The sequence below is a fragment of the Alligator mississippiensis genome, chromosome 1 (genome assembly GCF_030867095.1).
Source record: "Alligator mississippiensis isolate rAllMis1 chromosome 1, rAllMis1, whole genome shotgun sequence".
Lineage (NCBI taxonomy): Eukaryota > Metazoa > Chordata > Crocodylia > Alligatoridae > Alligator > Alligator mississippiensis.
Window position 1 is genome coordinate 368,506,021 of NC_081824.1, and position 27,477 is coordinate 368,533,497.

Here is a 27,477-nt window from a genome sequence, read left to right on the forward strand (position 1 = left end):
GGGGCACCTGACAGAAGGTATACTGCTGATCTTTCAATGTGAATGCAAATCTATCTTGGGAATCTGGATAGAGAGGTGTTGCACAGAAACAGCCAAATCTATTACAGAGAAATACTTGGAGGTGGCTTGCACCATTTGTATTACCTCTGTCATATTAGCTACAATCGGTGCCGTAGGCACGGTGACCTTGTTAATCCTCCTGTAGTCAACAGTTAATCTCCAAATGTGTCCGTCTGCCTTAAATACAGGCCATACAGGAGAATTAAATGGGGAGTTAGTCTTTTTAACAATCCCTTGTGCCTCTAAATCAGGGGTGGGTAGTTATTTTGGGCGGAGGGCCACTTACTGAGTTTTGGCAAACCACGGAGGGCCACATGATAGGCAGCCAGGGGCAGATAAACATTAATTTTCTAAAATTTTTAGGGGCCCTGTGGGCCAGATAGAATGGCTTGGTGGGCCACATCTGGCCCCCAGGCCACATTTTGCCCACTCCTGTTCTAAATCATAGATTATTTCCTTTAACTGTGCTTCTGCCTCTTTTGGATAATGATATTGTTTCTGGGGTGGGACACACACTCCCACAATTTTCACACAGGCTTTAATTTTACTACAGTCAGTCTTTTTCTTTGTCCACACTGCAGGAAATGTATTTTTCCACTCATTTGCTTGTTCAGCAGTGAGGGCTATCCCATGGGCTTTTCTGGTTATGATAGTGCTTGTGTCTGTCTGCCAAGATTGGAGGAGAATTGATTCCACTCTCCACAATTTACTTCTTGGAAAATCGATTATTATTTGATTTTCAAATAGCCAATCAGACCCAAGAATCATTGTTTCTAACACCTTGGTGGTGTCAATTAAATTTCCCATGGTTTTAAATTCCCATGATTTTAATTTCCCATGGTTTTAAAACCCTCCACAGTCCCTGCTGGACATAAATGTATGGTCTCCCCTCGAGGTCCCATTTAATGTTGCCAATGAATTGCCATGACTGGGCTCCTACATTGTTGGGTGGTTCTTTGTCCAGCGGACCACCCTATTATGCACTAGGAGGAAGTGGAGGAAAAGGGGGTGTTGTTGGGTTTAGTTGCACACTCAGCACACTATGTCCCTTTGGCTGTTTAGAATTAGACTGCAACAACTCAAATGCCTTTAAAACCAGATCAGAGGTGGGAGCTCCATCCCACTTCCCTCTATCTGCACCATGTTCCATTAGGATACGCCAGGCAGTGCGGTGGCTCTTGGTTGAAGGTTTTACATCTGATTTCCCTCTCCCTCTTCCTCTACCCCCATTACCTTGTCCTGAGACCCAGCCTCCTTTTCCACCACTCTCATTAGAATAGGTGACCTGGTCTCTTGCCGTCACTACCAGAGCCCTTTCCTTCTTGATGGTTACATTTAAAGGAACTGCATGCAGTGTTAATTGCTGGATTTTGTATCTCAATTCTGCTAGCATGGTTGGATGTCTGTCACCCCAGATACCTAATTTATTTGCATACATTGGCTGTGTAGCTGCTGCACAATCTTGTAGGTTCTCTACTGGGAAAACCATGTCATCTAGGACTCCATCCCCTGCAGCAAGAGTGACAACTCCTGCCATTATCTGCATGAGTCCCCAATGAGTTAAAAACATTTCGGGGTTCTCATCTGGTTTTTGTGTTGGGGTAGCCACTTGAGCTAATAAATACGGTGCCCCATAGCATTGCCCAGGTATCTGAACAATACAAGCATACTGGGGACCTGGGTCAATGTGCTAAATCTCCACACAATACCCTGGAGTTCTGGGCTTGCATAGGCTGATATGCATTGCAGTTCTTCCGCCAGAGGTTCTCTTTAAGAGCCATCTGGCATGCTTGCACTATCCACTTATTGAAGGTTGCTCTGGATAGGGGTCCTAAAAACGTTGCTAATGCCCTTAAATCTGTAGCTGTCAAAGGAATAATACTGGTGGTAGTTTGAGAACCAGTAATTGGTCCTTCTACCTGACCATCGGGCACAAATCTTCTAGTTTCAGTGGTTGATTGCCTCTCTATGGCAGCCACTGTGGGTGGGTAATTATCCCACACATCTGCATCCCAATTTTCATTCAATAATTCTGGTTCCAAATCTGGGGTATTGTTACGTCTCAGCTCTGTGTTCTCGGGCAACCCTGGCTCAGGATGCAGTCTGTCTGACTCACAAAGAATTCCCCCCTCCCTCCCCTCCTCTACATAAACGAAACTGATTAAGATGCAGTGAGAGACACACCTAAGACCCTCCAAATAAGGGTGACCAGAGTGAAACAACTGCCCTAGGTCTCATTTGCATCCAAGATGGAACCAGATGACCATTCATTGACATGACAGATGGAGAACAGAAAGCCTGAAGCAGAGACTGCAGTGAATTCTGGGATCAGAGAAGCAGGGGAGCACTGCATGATGGGGAATCTGTGATCCAAATGTTAATCAACCCATGTTCACACACACCCAGCTCAGCATTTATCAGACTAGTTCTAATCTGGATTTACAAAGGACTTTTCCACCCCAGACACACACAGACCTCTAAGTTTAATAGGCATCTCTGGCCATACATTCCTCGGTCCCACTATGGGAGGCCTATATAAACTTGATTGACTAAAACTCGGTTGCTGGGTTAGGGAATGCTGAGGCAAAGAGGCCGAGTCAGAGGGGGTATGGGCAACATTTGAACAATGGTTAAGGGTTCATCACAGTGTCCAGCCCATTGGAGCCCTAATCACAGGTGTTGCCATACTTTTTCCGAGACGACTGGTGGAAGTCCTCTCTATAAAAGGTTATAAGCACCCCAATAATTGCCTTAAGTCTGTTAAAAGACTATAGTAAGATCTGGAAAAGTCAAGCTATGCTGAGGCTTGTTCACAACAAGTGAAAATCCAAAATCCTGATGCTGCAAGCTATCTATTGTTTCTGAAGAAACCACGAGATATCCCATCAGTATATCTGCTATCCATAGGAATTTCAAGCTGGCTCCCAAGTATCTGGTTACTCCCTAACCTTATGTGTTTCCTGATTATCAATCAGTTTGTTGAGATGTTCCAAACCAGATAACCCCTTGTCAAGAGAAAAGACAATGATTTGCACTATTGAGAATGCTTTGAAAAAGCTGAACTGAGGGTATAAAAATCTGTAAAAAGCAGCAGTGTGTGTGCTTCAAGAAGAAAAATCAGCTGGACACCTAGCCGGATTCAGAGGGATTCTGTTTACCCGTGTGCTTGTGTCTGACTGCAGTTTATTGTTGCTCTGATGAACTGATTCTTGGGATATGAGGGTGTCAGCCTGTCCACGCTGATCAACCCAGCCGGGTCAGGCGTGTCACGTTAATTTGTGTGTGTGTGTATGACTGATTTGGTGACTGGAGGAACCCAGCCCCATTGAGACTGAGTCCTGCAAGATAGCTCCATTGGGGGTGAGGGCTTGCAGAAGGGAGATATACAGCTCCGTATAGAAACACAAGTAACACAAGCAGCACATTGACAGAATTACCAAGACCCTAGAAACCTATCCCTAATAAATGAGCACACCCCAAAGTAATGGGCAAATCTGATAACAGTATCCTTTGGGATCTCCCCAGTGGTGACAGCAGCGACTTGTCTGTTTGCAAATCCCAATTTGTGCCTCAGATGCTTGATTGTGGACTCACACTGAGTGTGATTTGCCAGTGCCTGTCTGCTCTAGTGTTAGTTTCTTTACCATTCCTTGTAGGAATTGGACCTTTTGTTCCAGTTTTGTCTTTTCTTCAGCTACTGTCTCAAGATTTTTATTGTCCAATATGGTTTCTCTTAAAACATCACGAAGAGTTTGTAGCTGTGAGTGTGTGCACCCTGCTGCTATTTTTATGGTGTCTAATTCACGTGTAGCCTGTGTGAACTGTGTGTCTCGCAATGCAAAAACCTCCTGACAGTTAGTCAGATGGAGGAAAAGATTTTTAGTAGCTTCCCATAAAAGCCACATAGCGGCAGCTTCCATCTTTGTGGAGTGTGGTGGTATATCATATACCTGCATATAGTTTTAAAATTTATCTTCTAAATCTGCAATGGTGCAGGTATCTGCTACTGCCTGCTCAGTCCATGGGCTATGCCCAAACAGTTGCAGCACTTGCTTTAAAAGGCTCAAATCCTGTATATATGGCAGGGGATCTTTTACATCTGCCTCACTCTTTACTGATTTCCTTTTACACATCTTAGCTCTTGGCTTAAGTTCCTAGGACAGTGCCTGCCTATTGTGCTGAATTACCGCTTATTATTCCTCAAAGCCAATATACTAGTCGGTACCATGTGCCAAAGTATCAGTATTCCAATATAATCAAACCCTGAGACAAAATCCAAGCCAAAACAATGGACCCCTCTACAGGCAGTCCACAACCCACAAAATAGTCTCCAAATCAAACAAATTGCCTATCTACAGGCAATCCTCTATTTCTCTGTTGTGGTCGGTCTAACCCGAGACCACTATACCTGGCACATCTACCACCGGGTGGTGTGCACACCTTTAGACAGATAACTATAAGTCATTAAACAATTAACACAGAATCAACCAATAACTGCAGCATATGTCCTTACTCACCCCCACATGTATTCTCCACCAAAATGTTACTTTAAATCCAATATAACAAATCAAGAGCAAGACCTTATAAAGGGGGATAAGGCAAAATGCCACGTTTATTGATTACATGAATCAGACATAGAGGTTCAGACACACCACTCATACACACACACACAAATCATCATACACATCATTACACACAGACATACACAAACAAAAAACAACCATTCCATTCAGATATTATAGTTACTAACAGCAGTTGCTCAGTAGAAGCACTAGGTGGCCAGCCCAGGCCTACTGAGAGAAGATAAAGATAGCAGCTGGAGCGGGGTGAACAGATGCATTTGTGCTCCAAAGAAAGCAGTCAAGATAGAGGCTCACTCACCCTGGCATTTTCAGAGTCTTTCTTTTATAGGGATTAGCATCCTTTGTTCAGCACTTTGGGATTTTCCATGCCCAATTTCTGTTGTTACAGTTGTTCCTCCTCCATCTTCTTCTTATCTCAGCTTGAGGTCAGTTTGTTTGTAAAAGTTGGTATCTCAACCTTGAAGTGTCCTTACTGCCCATCAGGCAGGATGTGCTGCATTCCTTCTCCTGATTATCTCCTTTGTGTCCTAGGCTTCAAAGGGATTCTTCAGCCATCCACTAATTAGTTTACTGACTGGGAACTTACACATTCAGTGCCTTGTTGCCTACATAAACAGTTAAATCTTCCTTTTCCTGTCTCTAGACCATTCTCCCACCATTTACCCTTTCACATAACACATAACACATAAAAAGGTTATACAAGGTTCATTCACTTATGTTAAGCAAGCAACTCATGTCAAGCAAAAATACACAAAATGGAGTTTTCAGTAAACTTATAGGATACAATAACAAGGATAACACGGTTACAAATCTACTACTTGACTATTATCACAATCTATGTTAAAATCATTCATGCTACACATTGACTCCCATAGGGTGTCTATTTCATTATCCTCTGGCAAATAATGACTCTTCCTAATGGAGCTTTTCCTCACTGTAGCAATTACTGTATGGTACTGCAGATGTTATCATAGTTACCACATTAACCGTTAGCACTCTTTACTTAGTTATCAAAGGCCAAACTCACACAAAGATAGCTATTATTTATTTATTCTGTAGTGCCTGAAGGCCCTGGACAGGATTGGAGTCCATTGTGCAAACATAGGCACTGTTCAGAGGAAACACCATGCCATCTAATACTTCAGACATCAATCAGAAAGCTCCACCAGTATGCATTACCAAATTGACACACCACTCACAGCAGATTGTGCAGCTGATTCAAGTGATATATGCTCTCTTGGATTCATTGTTTTCTCTGGCCTTGGTTTCTCTTCCTTGGAGTTTGAATACCCCCATAAACTATACTGGACTTTTTAGTTTGGCTTTCTCTAGATGGGGATAGGGTGACCTTGTTAATCCTCCTGTGTCAAATTCCCTGGATGTTCATCTCCTTAATTACAGGAAAATAAAGCAATGTTTTCTCCTCCTTGTGGTGTCAAAAGGGAATAGTCACAGCAGACTCTGCAGATCTCTTCTCCACTGCCTACTTGTTTATATCCTTTAACAAATAATTAAATGGTTAATGCTGATGTTGAAATTATCCTTAGGCATCTATATTATTACTTTCCTTAGATCCATGAGGAAGTTGACAGTTCAGAGCTATTGTCCAGTTTAAGTTAAAAATCTCTGCTGTGAGATTTGGTTCACCTTTTTGAAAGTTTTCTTTTCTACTATAGCAGCTGAGGATTCATTATTTTAAAACAGTCTAAATTGAGATTCTGGAGGATAATTCAGGAAAGGTGTTGGTATGCTGGTGTTGGTATTATCACCAACTAGCTCAATTCTTGCAGTTTTATTACACCTTAAAAAGTGCAACAAGTCACAACAAATAAATGGTGAAGGAGAAATCCTGCTTAGCTTTATTCGGAAATATCTTTTGATTAGAATTTCTGACTTGCTAAACTAGCTGTCATGATTGACTGGTCCCTCAGGCATGTTCAAACTGTTTAACAAGTATAGTCATTTTTGGCACTGATCTTTTTCTTCTTGTCCTTCAGGCTTTCATGACCATCCAATACTTTCCCTCCTCCACTTTCTGCTTCCTGTGCTTTTATTTCCTGCTATGCTTGTTTTTCAGATGCAGTTTATTTTTGCCCTCAGGAGTATTTCTCCTTTTCATTGGATCAGATGCAGTGTTTGGGCCTGAGAACTGGGTTAACTTTTTAGAAAGATATTTTCTTTTAATCTATTGATACATATTCTGACTGTGTCTTGCATGCATAAGTTATATCTTAGTAAGACAGGCAATACTGCCAACCCAACTCATGTAAAAATAAGAAGCCATGTCTCAAAAATGTCAAGGTTTTTTAAATCTAATGTTTATTAGCCTTCTGATTTCTGAGCCTGCATAGTGACTGTTGTTATATTTTCAAGCTTGCAACTATGATGTCAAGATATCCTTTTCCCAGTGAAAACCAAGATTCTCAGCTTATCATATGCTTTCAGGAGCTGGGACTTTATGATATATGGTACATCAAATATCATGGGACTTTATATATTATGAGAGTCAGCAACACAGGACAATGTCATGATCACTGCAAACAGTTTATTCACCAGTAGATGGCCTTGCATTTTTATCTCAGACCCTTGGCAGATGTTAATTTGATTGTACAATTGGGATACAAGAAATTTTAACTTGGATCCCAAAAAATCTTATAATCCTATCATGCCACATAAATATGGCATGGTGCACAATTTTGCAGATCTGAGTAAAAATTGTCAGATCCCAATCTTGTGACATGTGGGTGGGGTATCCAGCATTGGGAACTTGGTCCATGATGCCAGGATTCAAGCCCACCTGGATGTTCAAAGGGTGCCATGGGAAGTGCAGTCTTGGGGACCAGTCCTGGAAGCCATGCTTCCCGTGGCACCCTTTCAACTTGCTGGCAGCTGGTGATGGGATGATGTTAAGACATTTTAAATGGGGTGGATGGATGGAAAATGGAATTGGACCCTTGGGTCTGTTACCAGATTTGTCCGTCACTTTGGGGCATGCTCATTTATGAAGGGTATGTTCCTGGGATCTCTGTAATTCTATCAATGTGCTGCTTGTGCTACTTGTGTTTCTATATAGAGTTGAATCTCTCCCTTCTGCAAGTCCTCACCCCCAGTGGAGCTATCTTGTAGGACTCAGTTTCAATGGTGCTGGGTTCCTCCAGCCACCAAATCAGTCAAATATACATACACATACAGATTAACGTGACATGCCTGACCCAGCAGGGTTGATCAGCATGTACAGGCTGACACCCCCATATGCCAGGAATCAGTTCATCAGTTCATCATGACAGCAATAAAACTCAGTCAGACACAAGCACACAGGTGAACAGAATACCTCTGAATCAGACTGGGTGTCCAGCTGATACCCTCATGAGCCAGCATTCAGTTCATTAGGGCACATCTGAGCCAAACTGGGTCAATCAGCCTATACAAGCTGATCCCTTTATGTGCCTCAAACTCAGCACATCCTAATCTTTTGCCCTAACTGTCGTAGTAGTGGTAGCCTCTTGATGAATGGACCTCACAGTATTTGGGGGCTTTACAGAGATCTTTGGCTTAGGTAAAAGAAGCGTTGCTGCAGAGCAAGTGGGGAAGGGGAAGTAGAGAAGGACAAATTCACCCGGTTACCACCAGTTTGACTATAAAAGTTATTTATTGCTAAGTATATGAAATTTATGATGGTACTAGTAATAATAGCCATGGAAGAAAAAACAAACAAAAACGATTACAATATTACACTGGTTCAATTGAGTATTTGGGGAAACCTAGCTCAGATTTAACTAATAAAATTCAGGTTCAGAAAGGTATGCCTAGAGAGAAAAAGAGAGAGAGAGAGAGAGTGAGAGCTGGGATATCACCATTCCAAAGCACTTGGGTGGTTTGTTGACAGGCAAAGTTCCTAGCACAATCGTTGAAGGTGAAAAAGGAGACCAAAAGAGAAGATCTGTTTATCACAGCTTCTTAAGAACAACAGCAGATGGTGTCAGAGAGATTTCTCCCTCTTGAAACACACTGTTTGCTGTTTACTGCTTTCTTATGCCCTTAGTCCAGCTTCTTCAAAGCATTCTTTTAATTGTGTAAATCACGAGGGTCCCAAGCTGTAATTGACAGGGAAAATCCTGTTATATAAATGGTTTCAATTTAAATGAATTACCCTTTTCAGTGGCAAGGGGTTATCTGGTTTGGAACATCTCAAGAAACTGATTAACAACCAGGAAAAACATAAAGTTTTAAGGAGTAACCAGACATGTAGGAACTGACTTGAAATTATTATGAATATAGAAGATATACTGGAAGGGGTACCACATTGTTTTTTCTCAGATGGCCTAGCTATGCTTGCACTGTGAAGTCAGCATCAGTGTTTTGTATATTACTTGTTGTGACTTAAGGGGATTACTTGGAGTGTTCATAAACTTTGTGGGGAGGACTTCCACCAGTCATCCCAGGAAAAGTATGACAGCATTTGTGGTCAGGACTCCAACAGGCTGGATGTTGTGATAAACCCTTAACCATTGGTCAAATGTCGCCCATACCTGCACTGACTCAGTCTCTTGCTTCAGAATTCCCGAACCTGGCAACCGAGTTTTAGTCAATCAAGTTTAAGTAGGCCTCCCATACTGGGATATATGGCCTGAGATGCCTATTAAACTTTTCTTCTGCTTAGTTCTGGTTAGGTGAGGTGCAGGGGGAAGAGGGAAAGAAAAAGTCCTTTGTAAGTCCAGCAAGCTGGGTGCCAGGGTTCCCTCAGGGACACAGAGCTGACAGGTAACAGGTTATTCCAATTAATGTGTAAAGTTTCTTGAACCATTGACACAGCAAGATTAATAACTGAGGATAAGCATAATCTTATGGGATGAGTCTTGACTGCCATGAAGAGAAGCTGGCCAGGGTCTTGATCTCTAGCAACGGGGGTCCTCCAGATAGTCTGGCAGGTGTGATGTAGAAGTTCCCAACCCCCTTTAGTCTGCGTCTGCTTTTTATAGATAACTGCTTCTGATGTTCTAATGAGTGGTCTCTGATTGGTTTTATTTAAATGTCTTTGTTGGACTGAAACTTGCAGAACTGGATTAAATTAGATTTCTTATGGGCCAAGAAAGTTCCAATTATTTAGGATCTATATCCTTAAGAAAGTAGCAGGAGCAATAGGGAGGACCTCTTATCTCTTTCCTTCCCATGATATAATGCCATCCTAAACCTGGCTTAAAAGGCTGCCTTGTCCTTCCTGGGGCCTTGTGCTCTGATTGTGTCTAGTGAGACAGAAGGTTTTCTCTGTTCTGCTGACAAAAAACAGCTATAGCACCTGCAAGGACTTATGCTATCGACATTCAGGCAAAGGCTTTTGGGGCCTTTTCTGCTTAGCCATGTTTTGCAGTTAGTCAGTCAGGCACAAGCTTTGATGTCTTTTTCTTCTTGGCCATGTTTTGCAGCTTATCATTGCTACATAGACCAAGCGTAGGCCCAGACACAATCAGCTGAAAACTGCATTGTGTAGCCCCATTTAGTTCTATGCAATGCTGCTATCAGCCTGCTGATACACAGGGAGACCATAAACTTATGTGCTCCCTACACTTGGGCACCTAAAGCTCCCTGGCACTTAAATCTCCTCCATCCCCAGCTGCCAGTGCTGCAGACCCATGTCATGGATGAGTGGAGATTGGGGATGTCCCCACTCCACATCGGCTAGTAAGCTTAAAGCCTAGCCATGTAGCTGGCATTAGGGTGCATGGTGGGGCTTTACCCTATCACATGTTCAATTTAAGGCATGATAGAAAACAGCCACAATAATGTTCCACATATAATGTGTAATATTTTTGTGACTTGTTTCCCAGTTTGTCATGCTATTAATTGCTTGAATATGTGGCAACATTACTATTTATTGGACAACTAATATATTAATCACATGATAAATGTACCATCTGCTAGGGACCTCAGAGTATAGGCACACAAGATATTTATACCAGCATAATCTATCTTTACACTGATGGGAGGTACAGTCCTAAACTGGTGTATGGTGGTGTAAAGTCAATTATCGAAGAAGTTACACACTGGTTTAAGTTACAGCAATGTCATTGTAGCTATCTAGTCCTAGCCAACTGCAGTTGATTATCCTAGAATAGTCCTTTGCTCAGGCTCGGGCCAGTTCCCCACCAACTAGTAGTGCTGTAATAATAGCCTGCATTGGCTATTCTGGGATAAAATGGTCATTTCTCTGTTCCAGATCCCAGTACGATTTACACTGATATAAAAAAATTAGGCAAATACACGAGTGTATATCTGCACTTTAGTGTAGTCATCTTGCGTTATATTACATTGCTGTCTGTGAACGGGTGGCTAGAATAAAGCTAAATTCTGTCTGTGTGCACTGGATTTTACTCGAAGTATTCCATTGATTTCGGTAAGTGAGTTGTACAACTAGTGAAGTGCCTTCAAGGTGGCAAATGTACATTTGCCAGAGAAGTTTGCTGGTCATCCATGTGAGACTGGAACTGATGAACACTTGACAGACTTTGAGCAACAGATCTTACTGAAGAAGTGGAATGCTAATAAAGCAGCACAAGCAATCTTTTCAGGCCACAGGCTGAAACAATGTAGCTCCAGTCTAGCAGATGTTGGATGGATTTGGTGGTATATCAGCAGCAAGGTGGAGTTTGCCTGTACCTGTGCTGGGGCCTATGCCAGTGCCAGTGTCATTTTTCCCAGCTCCCCACCCCATGACTGGGACATGAGCACAGTTTCAAACTGAAGGGGCTGGGAAGCTGGAAACTGTGCCCACGCCGCTGCTGCCACTTCTCCCCATCCTCTGCTCTATGGCTGCAGCATAGGCACAGCTCCCTGATACAACACAGTGGGAAGCTGTGCCAGGGCTGGGCAGCTTCCAGCTGTATCTGCACTGCTGCCCCTTCCCCCTCAGACCTCCACACCACACCCAACTGCACCCAGGTGCGACTGGAAGTTGCCCAGCTCAAGCTCAGGTCCCCACTTGCTGGAAGCTGTGCCTGCACTGCAGCCAGGGAGTAGGGGATGGGAAGAAGCAACGACAAATTGAGTGCAACTTTCAGCTGCCCAACCCCAGTATAGCTTCTCACTATCCAGCTCTAGCATGGCCATGGGCAGGGGCAAAGACTTCTAGCTCTGTGGTCCAGATCCAGTGACTCTGCAGGCCACATCTGGCCCAAAGGCTATATGCTTCTGAGCCCTGTTTTAGAAAACAAAAGGTTTTTTTTTTTTACCAGGAACTTCCCAATGCTGGTCATGGACCACTAAATAGTTTTCAAGCACTTATGGCCACTATGAGGGCAGATTTTCCCTTTGAAGTACCGGAAAGAATGGCAAGCCAGCAGGAAGCAGGGAGGGGAATGCCTGAAGAATGATTGGTATGGACTGAATGGACTGTTTGAAAAGACTTTTTCTGTACATCTTGGGCAGGAGATTTGTCAAATGAAACACAACTTGCTGTGCCAGCTCTGGAACTGCCAGGTAAATCAGAGCCCATGCAGTCGGAATAACAAATTGGTCAAACCCATGGACCAGAATAGATCATATAACCATAGACTCATAGAAAATGAGGGTTGGAAGGGACATCAGGAGGTCCTCTAGTCCAACCCCTTGCTCAGAGCAGGACCATTCCTCACTAGAATATATATATTATATTAGTGGTGTTTCATTTTAATCACAGAAAAATGTGGATGTTGGGTTACTTTTTTAAATCTGAAAATTGGGGATTTTTTTGTCAGAGAAAACCAGGATCCCTGGTGATAACTAATCTTTTGTACCATGTTGGGAGATGGTTTCATCCAGTAGAATCATAAGCCACTGAAGTGTTAACAGAACAAACTTATACTTTGATAGTATTCAGATACTTATGCTGGATGTGAGTCAGAGGAAGTGTGGACCCTTTCTGGGCAATTCTTGTGGCCCTGGGCAGGGTCCCTGGAAAGGCATCAGGGGAGTCTCAGAACTTGAGTGATTTAGCTTCTGTTGTCACTGGGGTGATTAGTTGGAGGTGAAAGTAGAACCTAAACTCTAACCCACAGCCCTGGTTGTTCCTGAGCTGAAAGACTCAGTTAATTAAACTGAGAGGTTTGGATTGTGAAGAGGTTTAGGGCTTAGTAGCTGAAAAAGGGTGCAGGTTAACTGTGCAGTGAAAAAAATCCCCTAACTCTAAGTGCTTCTCCTCTGTCCGATTGCCAGTAGAATAGTTAATTGCCTTTTCTCTATTTTCTTCTTTTAGGATTAGGGGCAGATAAGAACAGATTCACCCAGAAGTTAATGGTTAGTATTTCCTCAAATAGAAGAGATTAATTCAGGCCAGATTTGCTAAGACACAAAATGTATTTATTTTAAGGAACAATATAGAAAATATGTGGAAAGGCTTTAAGTTATTAAGAACATGTGTATATGTGCCCACTGTGTCATATATACATAGGCAAGATATCTAAATAAGATATATTGGTATGATATAAGATATCTAAGTTAATTATCAAGATAGCTAAATAAGTGTCTCTCTACCTCAATTAAATGGTGTTAACCCCCCTGAAGACTATCATAATGAGGTGTTTACTTGTTTTCTTTCAAATGACTATAAGGAGGGCAACACCTCCAAAAGCATTTGAGTGACTTAGAAATCTCAGTTTAACACTTACTTTGGCACTGAGAAGCCAAAGTCTTATTAAAACGATTAAAAAAAATAAGCAAAAGAAAAAGAAACATTTGTAAAGTGGCTATTCTGCATAGACACATGGTTAGCTCCTTCTTTTGTCCCTCCACTGTGGTAAATACTTTCTTGCAATGCTAGCTTGATGCCCTCCTCGTTGCTCCAGTTAGTTGCCAAACAAAAACATTTATCACCATAGCTATGAATAGCCTCCTGCCATACCATATATGTGATTGTGTGGTTTGCACATTAGATCCCATCAAACCTTATTGCTGGTGCAGGTGGATCCTGGGATCATGATGCCAGGCTCCCCCTGTGCTGGTTCTCAAGTAGGGTGGCCATCATAAAGGACATTCCAGTTTTCTGCTACACTGTCCTCTGCCGCCTATTGATACGAAACTTGATGCCTTTATGTCCTCTATTTTTCTCTTGAAACTTTCATAATACTTTGCAACCTTTTCTCCTGAAGAGAAAATAGAGAACATAAAGGCATCGGGTTTCATATCAATAGAGGACAGAGGACAACTGGACTGTCCTCTATGATGGCCACCCTATTCCCAAGATGTGAGCTGCAGGGCTCACAGTAACACACTCTGTAACACAACAGAAATTCAGTACACATAAACTGCTTTCAAAATGGCCAAAACTGATTTAAAATAAACCTGGATGGATGTAGTTAGTGTCAGACATAACTGATTTAGGTTAAATTTTTTATTAAACTTCTGTTGCAGATTCCCTCCAGATTCAAATTAACTCACAGTCCCCCAGGATCCCTGGATGCTTTTTACCCCACTCGCAGGCTGGGCAGACAAACCTTGGCCCAAACAGTCTGCTCCAGACCAGTAGAGAAGCACACACTAACATTTCTGGAATCAAAAATAAATGTCAGTTCACTTGCTGACAAGTCCAGTCTACTCAGCTTAGTCTAACCTGCAAAGCTTGAACTGATTTAGCTTCAGGCTTTTTGTCTGTCTGTACTGTTAAGACCCAGAGGGCTTCAGGCTTCGGTTAAGCTGCATGCTTAGCTCGAATTGTGGTTAAGACATGCATCTGGTGAAAAGGAGCAGATGGAAAAACACTGTCCCTGACTTAAAACAAATCAGGAAGTTGGCTAACTAAATTGAATAAATATAGTCTGGGCAAAAGAGGAACAGTAAAAGGAAAACTTAACCGACCTAAGAATGAAAAGATTTCCTCCAAATAGAAAATTCCAGTTAAAGGTAACCATATTTAGCAAACAGAATCAAGATTATTAATATGCATTAGGAGGAAGGCTTTAGCTAATTTTATGTATTAAGAAATGCAAGCTATATGGCATATATAGAGAGTTGAGAGAGCATACTCTTCAGAACCTCCTCCTGAAAGATCCAGTCACCAATCCAAGATTCGGAACTCAGATGAAGGAGTCAGGAACCCCAGACAAGACCTCATGGACTGGCCATCCAATGACATCGTGTTTGTTAAATCTTGGAGTAGTGATCATGTTGTATTGCTTTTGACTAACTACAGTAATAGAATTGTAACTGCTAAGGTTATTTTTGGCTTTTTGATTTAGAATTGTAACTGTTAGGGTTTAATAAATTTGCTTATAGTTATGAACAACCATATCTTAATCTCCATACCTGGTAATAAGACCCATAATAGGATCACTGGATGTAACAAATTGGTGGAGAATGTAGGCAACCAGGTAATGGGTGTTTGGACTGTTGATGTAGGTCCCTCTCATACTGTTTGGATGTAGGTCTTACAACTTGGCATGGCCATTTGGACTGTGGATGCAGATCCGACCATGGCAATTGAGGAGATATAACACGCATGTTTTTCAGTAAGGCACAGCTGTGGATGTAGGTCATCAGATGACCGTGAATGTAGGTCCTCTGTTAATCTTTTAGGCACAAGGTTTTTTATTAAAGCATGACTGTGGGTATAGGTCACCAGATGACTGTGGATGTAGGTCATCTGTACGCCTTTTAGATACGCCTGTAGATGTAGGTTGTTTATTAGGTCCTGAGGTCCAACTGTGGATGTAGGTGATTTTGGACCTTGAGAAAGGGAAACCCAAGACATTTATTGATAATAGTAGCTAGTCCTTTTTGGTAATAAGGGTCACAACCTGTTGCCAAAAATGACCACCCCAGACCAGAGTCTTTCCAGTAGCGTAGAGTGGAAAATAGTAAAGAACGGGCCCTGTTAGAACAATGGGTCTAAGAAAAAGGTACCTGTCCCTGGAGTCTGAATGCCTTTCAGGGACATAATGCCTTACATCAGGCTTGCCTAGCATTCAAGGTTTTGGTTAATGCCACCAAACCAAAGGTAACTAAGAAAAAAGAACAAAGCAGGAACAGTGTGGGATCTCTGGAAGGTTGCAAAGTATTATGAAAGTTTAGTTCAGAATCAGAAGCAAGAGCTATAGGATTTGTTGTGGGAGAAGGAGCAGTTTAAGAAAAAGGATGATAAATATAGAGCTCAGTTCTGTGGTGTAAATGTAAAAGCACAGGCTGCTACAGCCTTAAGAGGCACAACAGCATATTTACTGCACAGTACATGCATGCATGTGTAGGCACGCCTGTACTGCACAGTAATTTCAGTTACTGCTCAGTAAATGCTGGTAGTAAACTAACTGTGCAATAGATACTGTGCAGTAGTGCATGTGTAGATGCTGACTGGGAGCAAATTTGTTTTCCGTCAGCCCTAACAGAAGGGGGCCACAGGGGATGGGGAACTCCTCTGGTCCTGGCTGGGTGGGGATTTTCTTGAGCAGCTTGTGGCTGTCTGGAAGCTGTCCTGCCTCTGGGGAAGCTCCTGGACAGGGTCTGGCCTGGGTGGGCAAATCCTGTTTTATTGTACAGTAAGCCTTTACAGCATTACTAGCATGGTTAGATGCTCTCTTTCACTACTATTTCACGTGTTAGGGATATCAAAAGGATACTCCCCACTTTAAAAACAACCCAGGGTTGCACCTCATCATATATCTCTCTTCATTATTCTTGGAGAACATAACTTAAGAACAGCTATCTCAATAGATTCTTTTTGTTGCCTTCTGTAAATGCTACTGTGAAGTCTACCCTTAGCTCTTCTATGGAATAAACTTCATCACCGCTCTTGACCTCTACCCCCGTGAAAGGCTTTGAAGCCCAACTATTTTGGACACTATCCCTGTGTTTCAATTTTTCATTAGCTGCATCTCTTTGTTGGTCACATTAATTGCTTTTACTCAGATCTCACCCTTTTGTTCATCTTGAAACAGAGTTCTGCTCAGCAGGGATTCTGACTATTCTGACCAGCTATATGTAGCTTCATACTGTGGTCTAGATCCATTTTAATAGTTCTTTATTTTTGGAGAGACTATTACACTATAACTGGTTTATCACTTCATTTTGAGCCACCACTGGGAACAATTAATCTATTACCCTGTAGGGCATATATTTCTCTTCGCCAAAAAGCCTCTCCAAAGTAGCAAATATTGAAATACTTCTTTCATGAACTACTGTGCTAGTTCAATATTAATCTGTCATTGAATATGGTGGAAGAAGTATGTAAAACAATGCTGTCTTTGAGAAACAACTCATGATCCTGCTGCCTACTTGCTTCTCAAGAGGAGAATTTCTGCTTCAAGAATTTTGTGGCATGAACCATGATCAGTGATGTTTTGCCTTCCCTTTCCCACGTGCTGTATCCTCCTCCCTGACCTTGCAAAAATGTTATGAGTATTTAAAATACCCTTATAAAAATAATGTAAATTAACTCTAAAGAGAAAACCCTCCTGTGTTCCCTGCAGCAAAATATGATTTTTCTTCTTTTCCTCTAAAAGCTGTATCACACACGTGCTTTATGCTTAAGGCTCTTTGAGTGTGTGTGTATACATACCACACCTTGTGATTTGAAACAGATGTGGTTCTGGGACAGAAAGCTGATTGGTTGGGATCCTAGTTTTCCACGTGCTATGGTAAATCGTGGAATACACATTTTTTGTGACCTACTGAAAGTGCAGTGGCATTTTGTGGTGAGTGGTGCCATTTCTGCTCTCTTATTTTTGCTGTGGTTTTTGCGCCTCAGCCAATCAGTGGTTGTGGTGGGGTGATGAGGGCAGGGGCAAAAACTGCTGCAAGAAGAAAAGAGAGCAGAAATTGTGCTGCTCACTGTGGGACATCACTGTTCTTTCAGTAGGTTATGGAAAAACATGGATTTTTGTTTTTAAATGGAAAATTTTGCTTTTTTCCCCCTTAGAAAACTAGGATCTGATCAGTAAGAGCTTCTTCGGGTTTCATTTATGCTAAATCTCACTCACAATTACAGAGACAGATCTCATGTTAGTATGGGCTCTGCATTATGTGTCAGTCAGCATAAAACAAAGCAACAGGGGATAGCAGTTAAAAATGATCTTTCATATGTGTGACCTGGACTTGGTATTTAGCATGCATGCCATGAAATAAGCTGATCTCACTTTAGCCTTTGGCAGATTGTTTTCGTCACTGTGAATGAATCTGCTCCAAAATCTTGATTGCCACTGTCCAGCTGGCTTGCAAAATTGAATGTGTACCATAAATGCGTAGGAGCTAAAGTGCCATTATGGAAGAACATGATCCGTGACAGTGATTTTCCATACATGAGCAGGTCTCAACATTTACTCATGTATTTATTTGCTGACATTTGAAGCATGGACAGGTTTATGAGCTTGAAACACTAGGTTGATTTAGGGTGTAGACTGAATCTATTTAGCAATTGGATTTCTGTATTAATGTTAGAGCATTTGTATTGAATATTGTTTTAAAATTTGCAATGCACCATGCATATGAGATGAGCAATATGAAGTCAAAATAAATGAAACTGTTAATTAACATTCCAGATAGAATCATCTGCTCCCAGTAATTAGGAACTCTTGACCTTGATGCTGGGTTAAAATGATTTGTTCCAGTCCTGGGGTGGTAGGTCCTCAAGTTAATCATATGCTCAAATCTGTTACTTGAAAAGTGCTTTGAAGACTCATGATGAACAACACTTAGCTATAAGGAAGACACAAAACTGTAGTGAAAAGTTTTGAGATGGAGAGTCAGGATAAAGAAGGTATTCCTCTATATTAAAAAAAAAATCATTGTTTTAATAATTTTTTTCAATGCAGTACCTATGAGGGAGAGCTTCCTACAAGTTTCAGAACTATCTAATCAACATTAAGAGAATATGATTTGATGGAAGTAAGAAGGAGAGAGAAAGAGGAGTAGAGAATCAGCACTTTTTCTTTGTACTTCAACTTGTGTTATAAATTTGCTTCAGATCCTTTTACAGCTTATTTTTATTTTGTTATGATTTATAATTTGTATTACCATGGATCCTAGGAACCCCAGTCAGGGTTGTGGTCATATGACATGATTTTTATAGAGTAATTTATCTCAGATTTTATTCCACAGTAAATTTATTCCAGAGTAATGAGTGAAAACAAGACCAGGTCTACAGCACTAGTTGACTGCTGTATGTGCTATTAAGGCCCCTGCCAGAGATGCAGGTAAAGGCATGATGGGATCTAATGAGTGATCCACACAATCACACTTCCTACCATGCTACATTGCATAGCAGGAAGGACAATTTTGGGATTGATCATCAGATCTCATCACGCCTTATTGTCAGTGTAGGGGGAGCCTGGGATCATGATTCTGAGCATTCCTGTACCAGCAAGTAGCAAGGTCCCATGCCTGGGAGCCCTGCAATGGATAGTATGCTAGGAACCAGCCACAAAATTATTCTACAAGAAATTTCTCATGGAATAACCTTGTGGCTTATTCCTTGGTTTATAATGTCACTACTTGCTTTAATGTGTGGCCAGGTTAAAGCTTAAGACATGATTAACTGGTTAAGCACATCTTCAGTGTAATGAAGGGGCCTAAGACACTTGGGGCACTTGTATACATGATGAAAATTGGCCGTTTTTGCAGTGTAATTTTGTCAGGCTGTACATGTCCGGGGTTTTTAATGATTTAAATGAGTTTGCTACACTGCAAACTAAACCACATCTACATGTAGTTTGGTTTGCAATGTAGCTATTTGTGAGTTGCTGCCTCTGACAGTTTGCCCTCCCTGCTGCAGGAGAAGCTTCTGCCAAAGGCAGAAGCAGTGAGGGGCCTCATCCTTTTTTTTTCCTATGAGACTACCCACATCTCCTGCGGCTGGGGGGTGAGCTGCCGGTGGGCTGAGCATCCCCTGAACTTTGGAGGGCCCCAGAGCTTCCTTCAACAGCAGCAGTGTCCCCTGGGACCACCTGGCTGGGCTGCTAGAGGGTGGAAACTGCCACAGCTCAGGCTCAGGGAACAGTTGGATCAGGCTGGGTCCTGCCTGCAAGCTGAGGCAGCACCTGCCTGCTGGCTCCCTGCCTGGGTGGCTTTGGGGAGTGCTGCCACTGTGGAGGGAAGGTCCAGGGCCCCCTAAAGCTCAGGGGTGCTGGCAGCTCACCTCCTGGCCATGGGAGAGGCAGGCAGGCTCCATGGAAAAAAAAGGATAAGGCCCCCTCACTGCTTTTCCATCTTCCTCAGTGGAGCCTGCCTGTGGGAGTTGTCACCATGACCATTTAGCCCCTGAGCTGTGGGAGGGCCTGGTCCTTTCTTCACAGTGGTGGTGCCCATTGAGGCCACCCAGGCAAGGTGGTTACTGTGCAGATGTTGCCCTAACTTGCAGGCAGCACCCACCAGAGCCAACTTTTCCCTGAGCCCATGTGGGAAGGAAAAAAAAATGTGGCAAGGGGCCCAATACTTTTTTTTTTGTGTAGCCTGACTGCCTCTCCCACAGCCAACATGCAAGCTGCCAGTGGCTCCTGAGCTGTGCAGGGCCTGGGTCTTCCCTCCATGGCAGCAGTACCACCTGGGTGGTACCTGCCTGCTGTCAGCCTACCCAGGTGGCACTGCCACAGAAGGAAGGACCAGGGCTCCTGGCAGCTCATGGGCTGCCAGCAGCTCACCCCCCAGCCATGGGAGATGTGGGCAGGCTCTGTGAAAAAAAAAGGATTGGGCCCCTCATCACAACAGTGCCAAAAGTCACTAAATTGAAACTGTGGGTTTTTAATCATCACAATTAAAAAAACCACCATTTCAATTTAGGGGACTAAACCCCTGTCATGTGTACAAGTGGCCTCAGCCTCTACATGTTGAGAAAAAACATTTTCATCTAGGAAAAGGGTACTCCAGCATGAAGCTGGGTATGGGAGTGGACACATTACTGGCACACTTTTTGAGGGATAACTTTGCCATGGACTAGAGTGACTAATACTGGTATAAGAATGATGAATACTTTATCCTTACTATGGGGTGTCTGACTAGGATCCCATTGTACTAGAATTTCCGAGGTAATTGCTTGTCATCTTTGAAAAAACAGGTGGAGCATTTGGATATTGGTAATAGGTAATGAAAAGGAAGAAACTACAGCAAGTGTGTAGCTGCTTAGTTATCTATACATACCATTTGGGGAAATGAGACAAATCCTTGACCTTTATGAACTATCCAGTTCCAGGAGTTCTGATGAAGAGTGTTTGTACCTGAGAGCTTGGAAAGAAGCATTTTTCCTGCTATTTTAGTTGGTCTAAAAAAAAAGATATTGGATTTACCCAAAGAACCTTGTCTGCCAGTTTCAGGAGGGCATTCTTAGTAACTACCCTTTTCCTTTTTTCATGTTGTTTATTCCTCTAATGCTGGCTAAACCCCCCCCCCCCCCCCCCCGGCGCAGGTATTAAAGTTGAACTTTGATGAATTTCAGATCATCCGACTATCTATATAACATCTTCATCAGCGACTTGGATGACGGGGTGGAAAGCACGCTGTCCAAGTTTGCTGATGACACTAAGATGTGGGGTGAGGTGAACACACTTGAAGGGAGAGAGAGGCTGCAAATAGATTTAGACAGACTACAAAAGTGAGCAGATGAGAATAGGATGGGGTTCAACGTAGACAAATGCAGGGTGCTGCACCTTGGGAGAAGGAATCCACAGCATACATACAGGCTGGGGAGTTCCCTTCTTGAAAGCACAGAGGTGGAACGGGATCTTGGAGTCATTATTGACTCCAAGATGAACATGAGCTGCCAATGCCAGACTGCAGCCAGCAAGGCCAGCCATACCTTGTCATGTATCCAAAGGTGCATCTCAAGCTGGTCCAGAGAGGTGATACCCCCCCTCTATGCGACTTTGGTCAGGCTGCAGTTGGAGTACTGCGTCCAGTACTGGGTGCCGCACTTCAAAAGGGATGTGGCCAGCCTGGAGAGGGTTCAAAGGAGGGCCACCTGCTTGGTGAGAGGGCAGCAGGACAGGCCCTATGAGGAGAGACTGAGGGACCTGAACCTGTTCAGCCTCAGCTAGAGGAGGCTGAGGGCGGACCTGGTGGCTGCCTACAAACTCATCAGGGGAGATCAACAGCAAATAGGTAGAGCCCTTTTCTCCCCAGCACCACCTGGGGTGACAAGGAACAATGGTAATAAGCTGATGGAAAATAGGTTTAGGTTGGAGATCAGACGGAAATATTTTACAGTTAGGGTGGCCAAAATCTGGAACCAACTTCCCAGGGAAGTGGTCCTCACCCCTACCTTGGGCAAATTCAAGAGGAGGTTGGACGATCATCTGTCTGGGGTCTTGTGGGCCCAGCATTCATTCCTGCCTGTGGCAGGGGGTCAGGCTAGATGATCTGTGTAGGTTCCTCCTGACCCTAGCTACTATGAAACTATGAAACTATGATATGCTCATCTCCGCCAGGAAAGGTATAAGAGAGAAATGTGAAAAGGAGGACTTATACAGACACTGTAGAATACATATTGAGGAACATATGCCCCATTGTTTCATGTGGGTATAGGGAAGAACAGGCCCCTAAAGAGTTTTATGGCATGAAACAATGGAGAGCTTCTCCACAGTAGGTAATATTGAAAAGTTACTTAAATATTTCAAATGACTGCTGATTTGTATTAAACTTTGCTAAATTACCACAGAAGATGTATAGAAATAATATGGAAATAGGTAGGTAATAAGTAATATGGAAATGCATTCTTTTTATACATCTCCTGTGATAATTTAGTGAAGTTAAATATAAAAAATGGAATGGAATAGGAAGAAGCTTATCTTCTTAAAATTAAATATAGTTTAGCATAGGGGTGTCCAACCTTTTTGAATGTGGGGCTGGATCATGAACTTTTTATCACCCAGTGGGCCGGCGAGCCATATTCAAAGACCTCACAGGAAGCAGTATCACATCAGGAAGTGATGTCACATGACCTTTGACACCAATGAAGTTGCAGGAAGTGACAATGAAATGGGTCTGGAAATGTGGTTTAAAATCCAAAATAAAAACAAGATAAAAGCAACAATGACACCAAACACTTGGCTAAAATAAACACTTTTGCATAATGCATAATGAAAGAAGCATAATGCAAGTTGACAGACCAAATGTGGAAAAGATAACAGCCAGAGTGGAAACTAATCAAAGGTGGAGGGATATGTCTCGGTGGGAGACACCTGCATAGTGCTTTGCAGCCTCCGTCGCTCACTGCCTTGCAGGGGGTGGGCGGGCAGGGAGGGAGGAGGGAGCGGAAGCTTCTCAGTGCATCTGAGAGGCTGCGAGAGAGACTCGTGGCTCAGCTGGGCACAGAGTGGAGCAGGGTGGGGAGAGCTGCTGCTACACGTGGGAGCCCCAGTCTGGGCTCCTCGTCTTCCCAGGTGCAGCCTCCCTGGGATGTATGGGAAAGGCGCCCTCCACTCTGCTGCTGTCCGCCTTGCTGCCCTGGCGGCTGTGTGCCCGCACTGCCCCCCGCTCCTGCCTTGGCCCCGTGCGGCTCTGCCACTGAGCCCTGGCCCATGCTGCCACCTCCCCCTGCTTTCAAGGATACCCGGTAAGTCATCTGAAGACCAGGGAGTGCATGTGTGTCCGGGCCCTGCTCACTGTGGGCTGTGTGGGAACCTTGTCCCTTTCCCAGACCTTCAGCAGCCATTAGGAAGCTGCTGAGGGGTTGGGGGAGGGACAAGGGGTGGGAATGAACAGTGTTTACTTTCATTTCCCATCACAGCACCTCGGGCCTCAGAAAACGGCTTGGTGGGCCGCATGGCAGCCCATGGGCTGTATGTTGGACAAGCCAGGTTTAGCATGTCTGTGAAGAGAATAGAAGAATTGAGTTGTTCTCCACTCCTCACCTTAAAGAATCACAGTGCAAGCCTTGGCTATTCTTCAGTCATTATATCAACAGATGTAACTCTTGATGTGAGTGTCATTAGTGGCTTTGTTGTATTTGTTAAAGGCATGAGTATGGTAAGCCTTTGTTTTTGACCTTTCCCTGATTTTTCAAGCTGATGCCTCAGTGACAGTGTCACCCTTCAGTGAATGAACATTTAAAAACTGAAGGATTTTTTTCCCACTTTACATTTGTTTAAGGGTGATAATTAAAAAATAACATGAAAGGGCTTCCCCCAAACCCTCAAACCCTCTATCCATCCTTTTTTACATGTAATGCCAACTGGTTCACAAGACACGAGCATGAGACGGACAAGACAAATAAATCCAAGGCATTCACCCTCTTGACAGAATGCCAGTACTCTTCAGAACTCATTTCCCTTTTTCTCAGTGGTCTCTTTTTTACCCTCAGTGTCATGTGCTAAACACGAGGATTTGTACAGTGTTAATCCTTCTAATGAGGGCTTCTCCCAACCTCTATATAAATCCCCTCAAGCCTTGGCTGCTTGGCAAGCACCATAGAGCAAAGGCTTCTGCCTTTTGAACCATATTCAAGGCAATTAGAGTCCAGGATTAAATTAAATTAAACACTGCAAATACCAACATAAGAAGCAGCAAAAGGAATTATTTCAGTCAGTCAGGGCACCGATGTGCTGAGAAACCAGGAAGAATTGCAGTTCTCTCAAGTCGAGAGGCTGTTAATGAAACCCCTGTGCTCCTGTCATTGACCTCTTGCAGACCCTGCCTGAGCCAACCACAGAGAAAGCTTCTTGTGGCCAGAAGTAATGACCTTCCTACAGCAGTGGGCAAAGTGGTTCAGATGGATGGTACTGAGCTACCTGAGCTGCTGTTATCCCCCACAGGCCGAGGCACAGTTTCCCCGTGCCTGTATGACAGTGGAGGCACTGCGGGCCAAGCGCTGCTGTCCAGCTTTGGGGCTAGAGCCAAGCAATGTGTGTGGCTCCCAACAGGGCAGAGGATCATGCACAGAGGTGCAAGCAGATGCCAGGCCATGGAGTGGCCCCTACACCCTACGGAACGTGGACGATCGGGAAAGATGGCCCCTAAAGTTCTTCAACCAGAGCTGCCAATGCACAGGTGAGAGAGGGGGGAAGAGTCCTGATAACCCTGATCCAGATAAGGGCAAAGGCAGGAAAATCCCTGGCCGGGGAAAAGTGTTCAGGAAGACTTCAACTTTAGGATTCCCAGTACACCACTGTCATGGCCGTTGTGCTATACTCACAGGATGGGAATATGTGCTGGCTTTAGAGTCCAGTCAGGGTTAAAACATGATTATCTCTTTTTTTTCCTCCTGTGTATGTGAGCAAGGAACTTCATTTATGCTCTAGCCAGAAGGATATTCACCTTCATATTTCAACCTTGCTATTTTATTAGGATGGACAATGTTTGTGACTACTAGGACTGTGGAATGGGGTACATATTGAGCTGTATCACTACATGTCAAACTGAATATTAATTACTACCAGAGAAGTGTGCTTAAGCTTTGGCTACAGCTAGACAATTAATGTAGCGTTTATAAATAATAGTGCCCCCTCTATCCTGCAAAAAGATAGTAATCTGACAGAAGAGTGATTTAACTTTGTGGAGAGAAATGGTAATGTAAACAGGCCTCTGTTACAAGCTGCATTTGCAGTGTAGACAAAACCGCAAAATCAGTGTTAATTAGTTTGCTCATGTAGTATGATCTGATCTAGGAATCCTTAGGTATGAATGCACTATGTGAACTTCAGCTCCTTAGTGTACTATGGTATACTGACATCAATGGCTGTGTCCAGAAAAGCGCGGACATGCGGTATGTGGTGTCACAGACCTGTCTGCAGTGCCACACACTGCACATGCAGGCATTCCCAATGCTGCTACTTTGGAGCGTGGGTTTTTTTGACCCTGGGAGATCCCAGGGTCAAAAAACCCATGCTGAAAAAAAAGCGGGGTGGTGCAGGCAGTAGCAGCACACACCACTCAAAACCAGAGCCTGGCCAGCTGGAGCTACACTCTGCTGCTGGCCAGGCTTTCTGCTCTGTCTTCAGCCCCAGGAGGCCCCCAAAACCCCAGGTAAGGCTTCTGGGGCATCCCCTACTGCACCTGGGGTAACCTGCCACGTGCCAGAGTGTGCGTAGCACAGGTGTTCCCTAGGAACAAGTAGCAGCAGCACAAGGTGTGCCACTGCTACTTTTCCCCAGGGAAACAAACATCTGTGCTTGTCTGGACATACCCAATGGGACTATTCATCCAAACTCTTACACATACAGTACAGTACAGAGAATGTGCATGTATGATTGTGTTAAGTTTGTATAAAAAAAACCATGTAAAGCTGAAAATCAGTCTCTTAAATGTTAGGAAATACTAGAAATAAGATTCTGCAACATCTTAATTCATCAGTTTTGAGCATATGAATGATCACACCAACTTTAATGACATTGTTTTTCCATACAACTTCTGCTTCATTCAGTGCACAGAACAGACATTGTGCAACAAATCAGCAGTGTTCTGTATTTTGTCTTATCCTGTTTGTTCAACATGTAGATCAGAGTCATACATACTATACACTAGTCAAATCTGTGCATAATGCAGGTGAATATTCATTTAATCAGGGGCTTTTCTATGGGGCTCTGACTCACCATTATATCACCCTGTGTACTCAAGTGCAGCTTCGATTGCACTTCTGCAAATCAGACCCCCATATCTTGAGTCAGATACTCAACCAGGGGTCATATAGTTACAAAGCCCTAGATCTCTTCATAGGTCTTCATCTCTGGGGATCTTGGTTTTCTCTGAAAATAAAATCCTCAATTTTTGGATTAAAAAAGTAACCCAAAATCCATATTTTCCCGTGATTAAAATGAAACACCACTAATATATAGATATAGGGATTAAATTGCTAACATTTAGTGAGCAGATGCATCCTACATTATTTTTCGCTCAAAGGTTTTTCACTTGCTGAATTTGAGCAGATTTTTAGAGGGAGGGCAAAAGCCAGATTTATTTCAGGTCCTGCTCCAAAGCATGTGGGTTTCTAGAACTGTTCAAAGAAAAGGCCAAAGTTGACATAGAAACTTATATTTTCACCTACTCTCATTCTTAAAAATGGATAAACAGATTTTGGCTTGAACATTCCAAAGAAAATCAGCCCGAAGCTGAAATATTATAGAAAAAACTTCAGTGCAAGTGATTAAAGTTTCACAAAATTATAATCAGCTATTTTATAGTGTGGGATACCAGGCACTACTTGAATAAAAGGTGGTGCTACCAGCTCCACTTAAAAGTTAAAAGGTTCTAGCAGCCTAAATCTGTTTTCCCCTTCTCTCTTGGCCTTTGTCCAGACTTACATTAAAAATCCAATTGCACTTTGTTTGTAGAGTGATTTGAAAATATAATGTAGCATTTTCATCTTGAAAAATCCCACATTGCTTCATAAGCTAAATGCAGTGTGACACATCTCCACCTGGGCACTGATTCAAAAAAACCTTTAAGCATGTGCATAAATATGTTTCTATGCATGCAGGACTTACTAATCAGTGCCTAAGTGCACAGCCGGCACATCTACACATGCACATCTATTGTGTAGTAACCAAAATTATGGCTCAGTACAGGTGCACGTTTACACATGCACACCTGTACTGTGCAGGAAATATGGTGACTTACACTGACTTGAGCATATATTTGATACCTACATCATACAGGTATCAAATTTATGCCTGATTAGTTGCAGCACAGTAACACATGTGCGTGTGGACTAACATGGGAGTAACTTTATTCCTAAACCAGTCTACACACAATGTTAATGCACTTTGATTCCTGCATGTGTAGATGCCGGCCTTTTCCCGCTGACTGTGCAGTAACTTTCTGTGCATTATATTTAAGCCAGTGAAAATACACATGTAGGCATACCCAGCATGCTGAATTACATTTCACCCTGGGAGATACCTACACTCTATGTAAGTGTGAAAGGATATATGTGCAAATTCTGAAAAAGAATGGC

At 43.0% G+C, this 27,477-nt stretch overlaps 1 protein-coding gene across 1 annotated transcript in view; it reads left to right on the top strand.

Annotated features, from left to right (window-relative positions):
* Positions 1-27,477, top strand: part of DCT (dopachrome tautomerase) — a 78,989-nt gene that overhangs the window by 15,590 nt on the left and 35,922 nt on the right. Inside the window, exon 2 of the mRNA XM_006270182.3 lies at positions 24,216-24,575. Within this exon, the coding sequence (XP_006270244.1) occupies positions 24,263-24,575 (313 nt within the window). The 5' untranslated portion in view covers positions 24,216-24,262. The remainder of the gene's footprint in view (positions 1-24,215; positions 24,576-27,477) is intronic.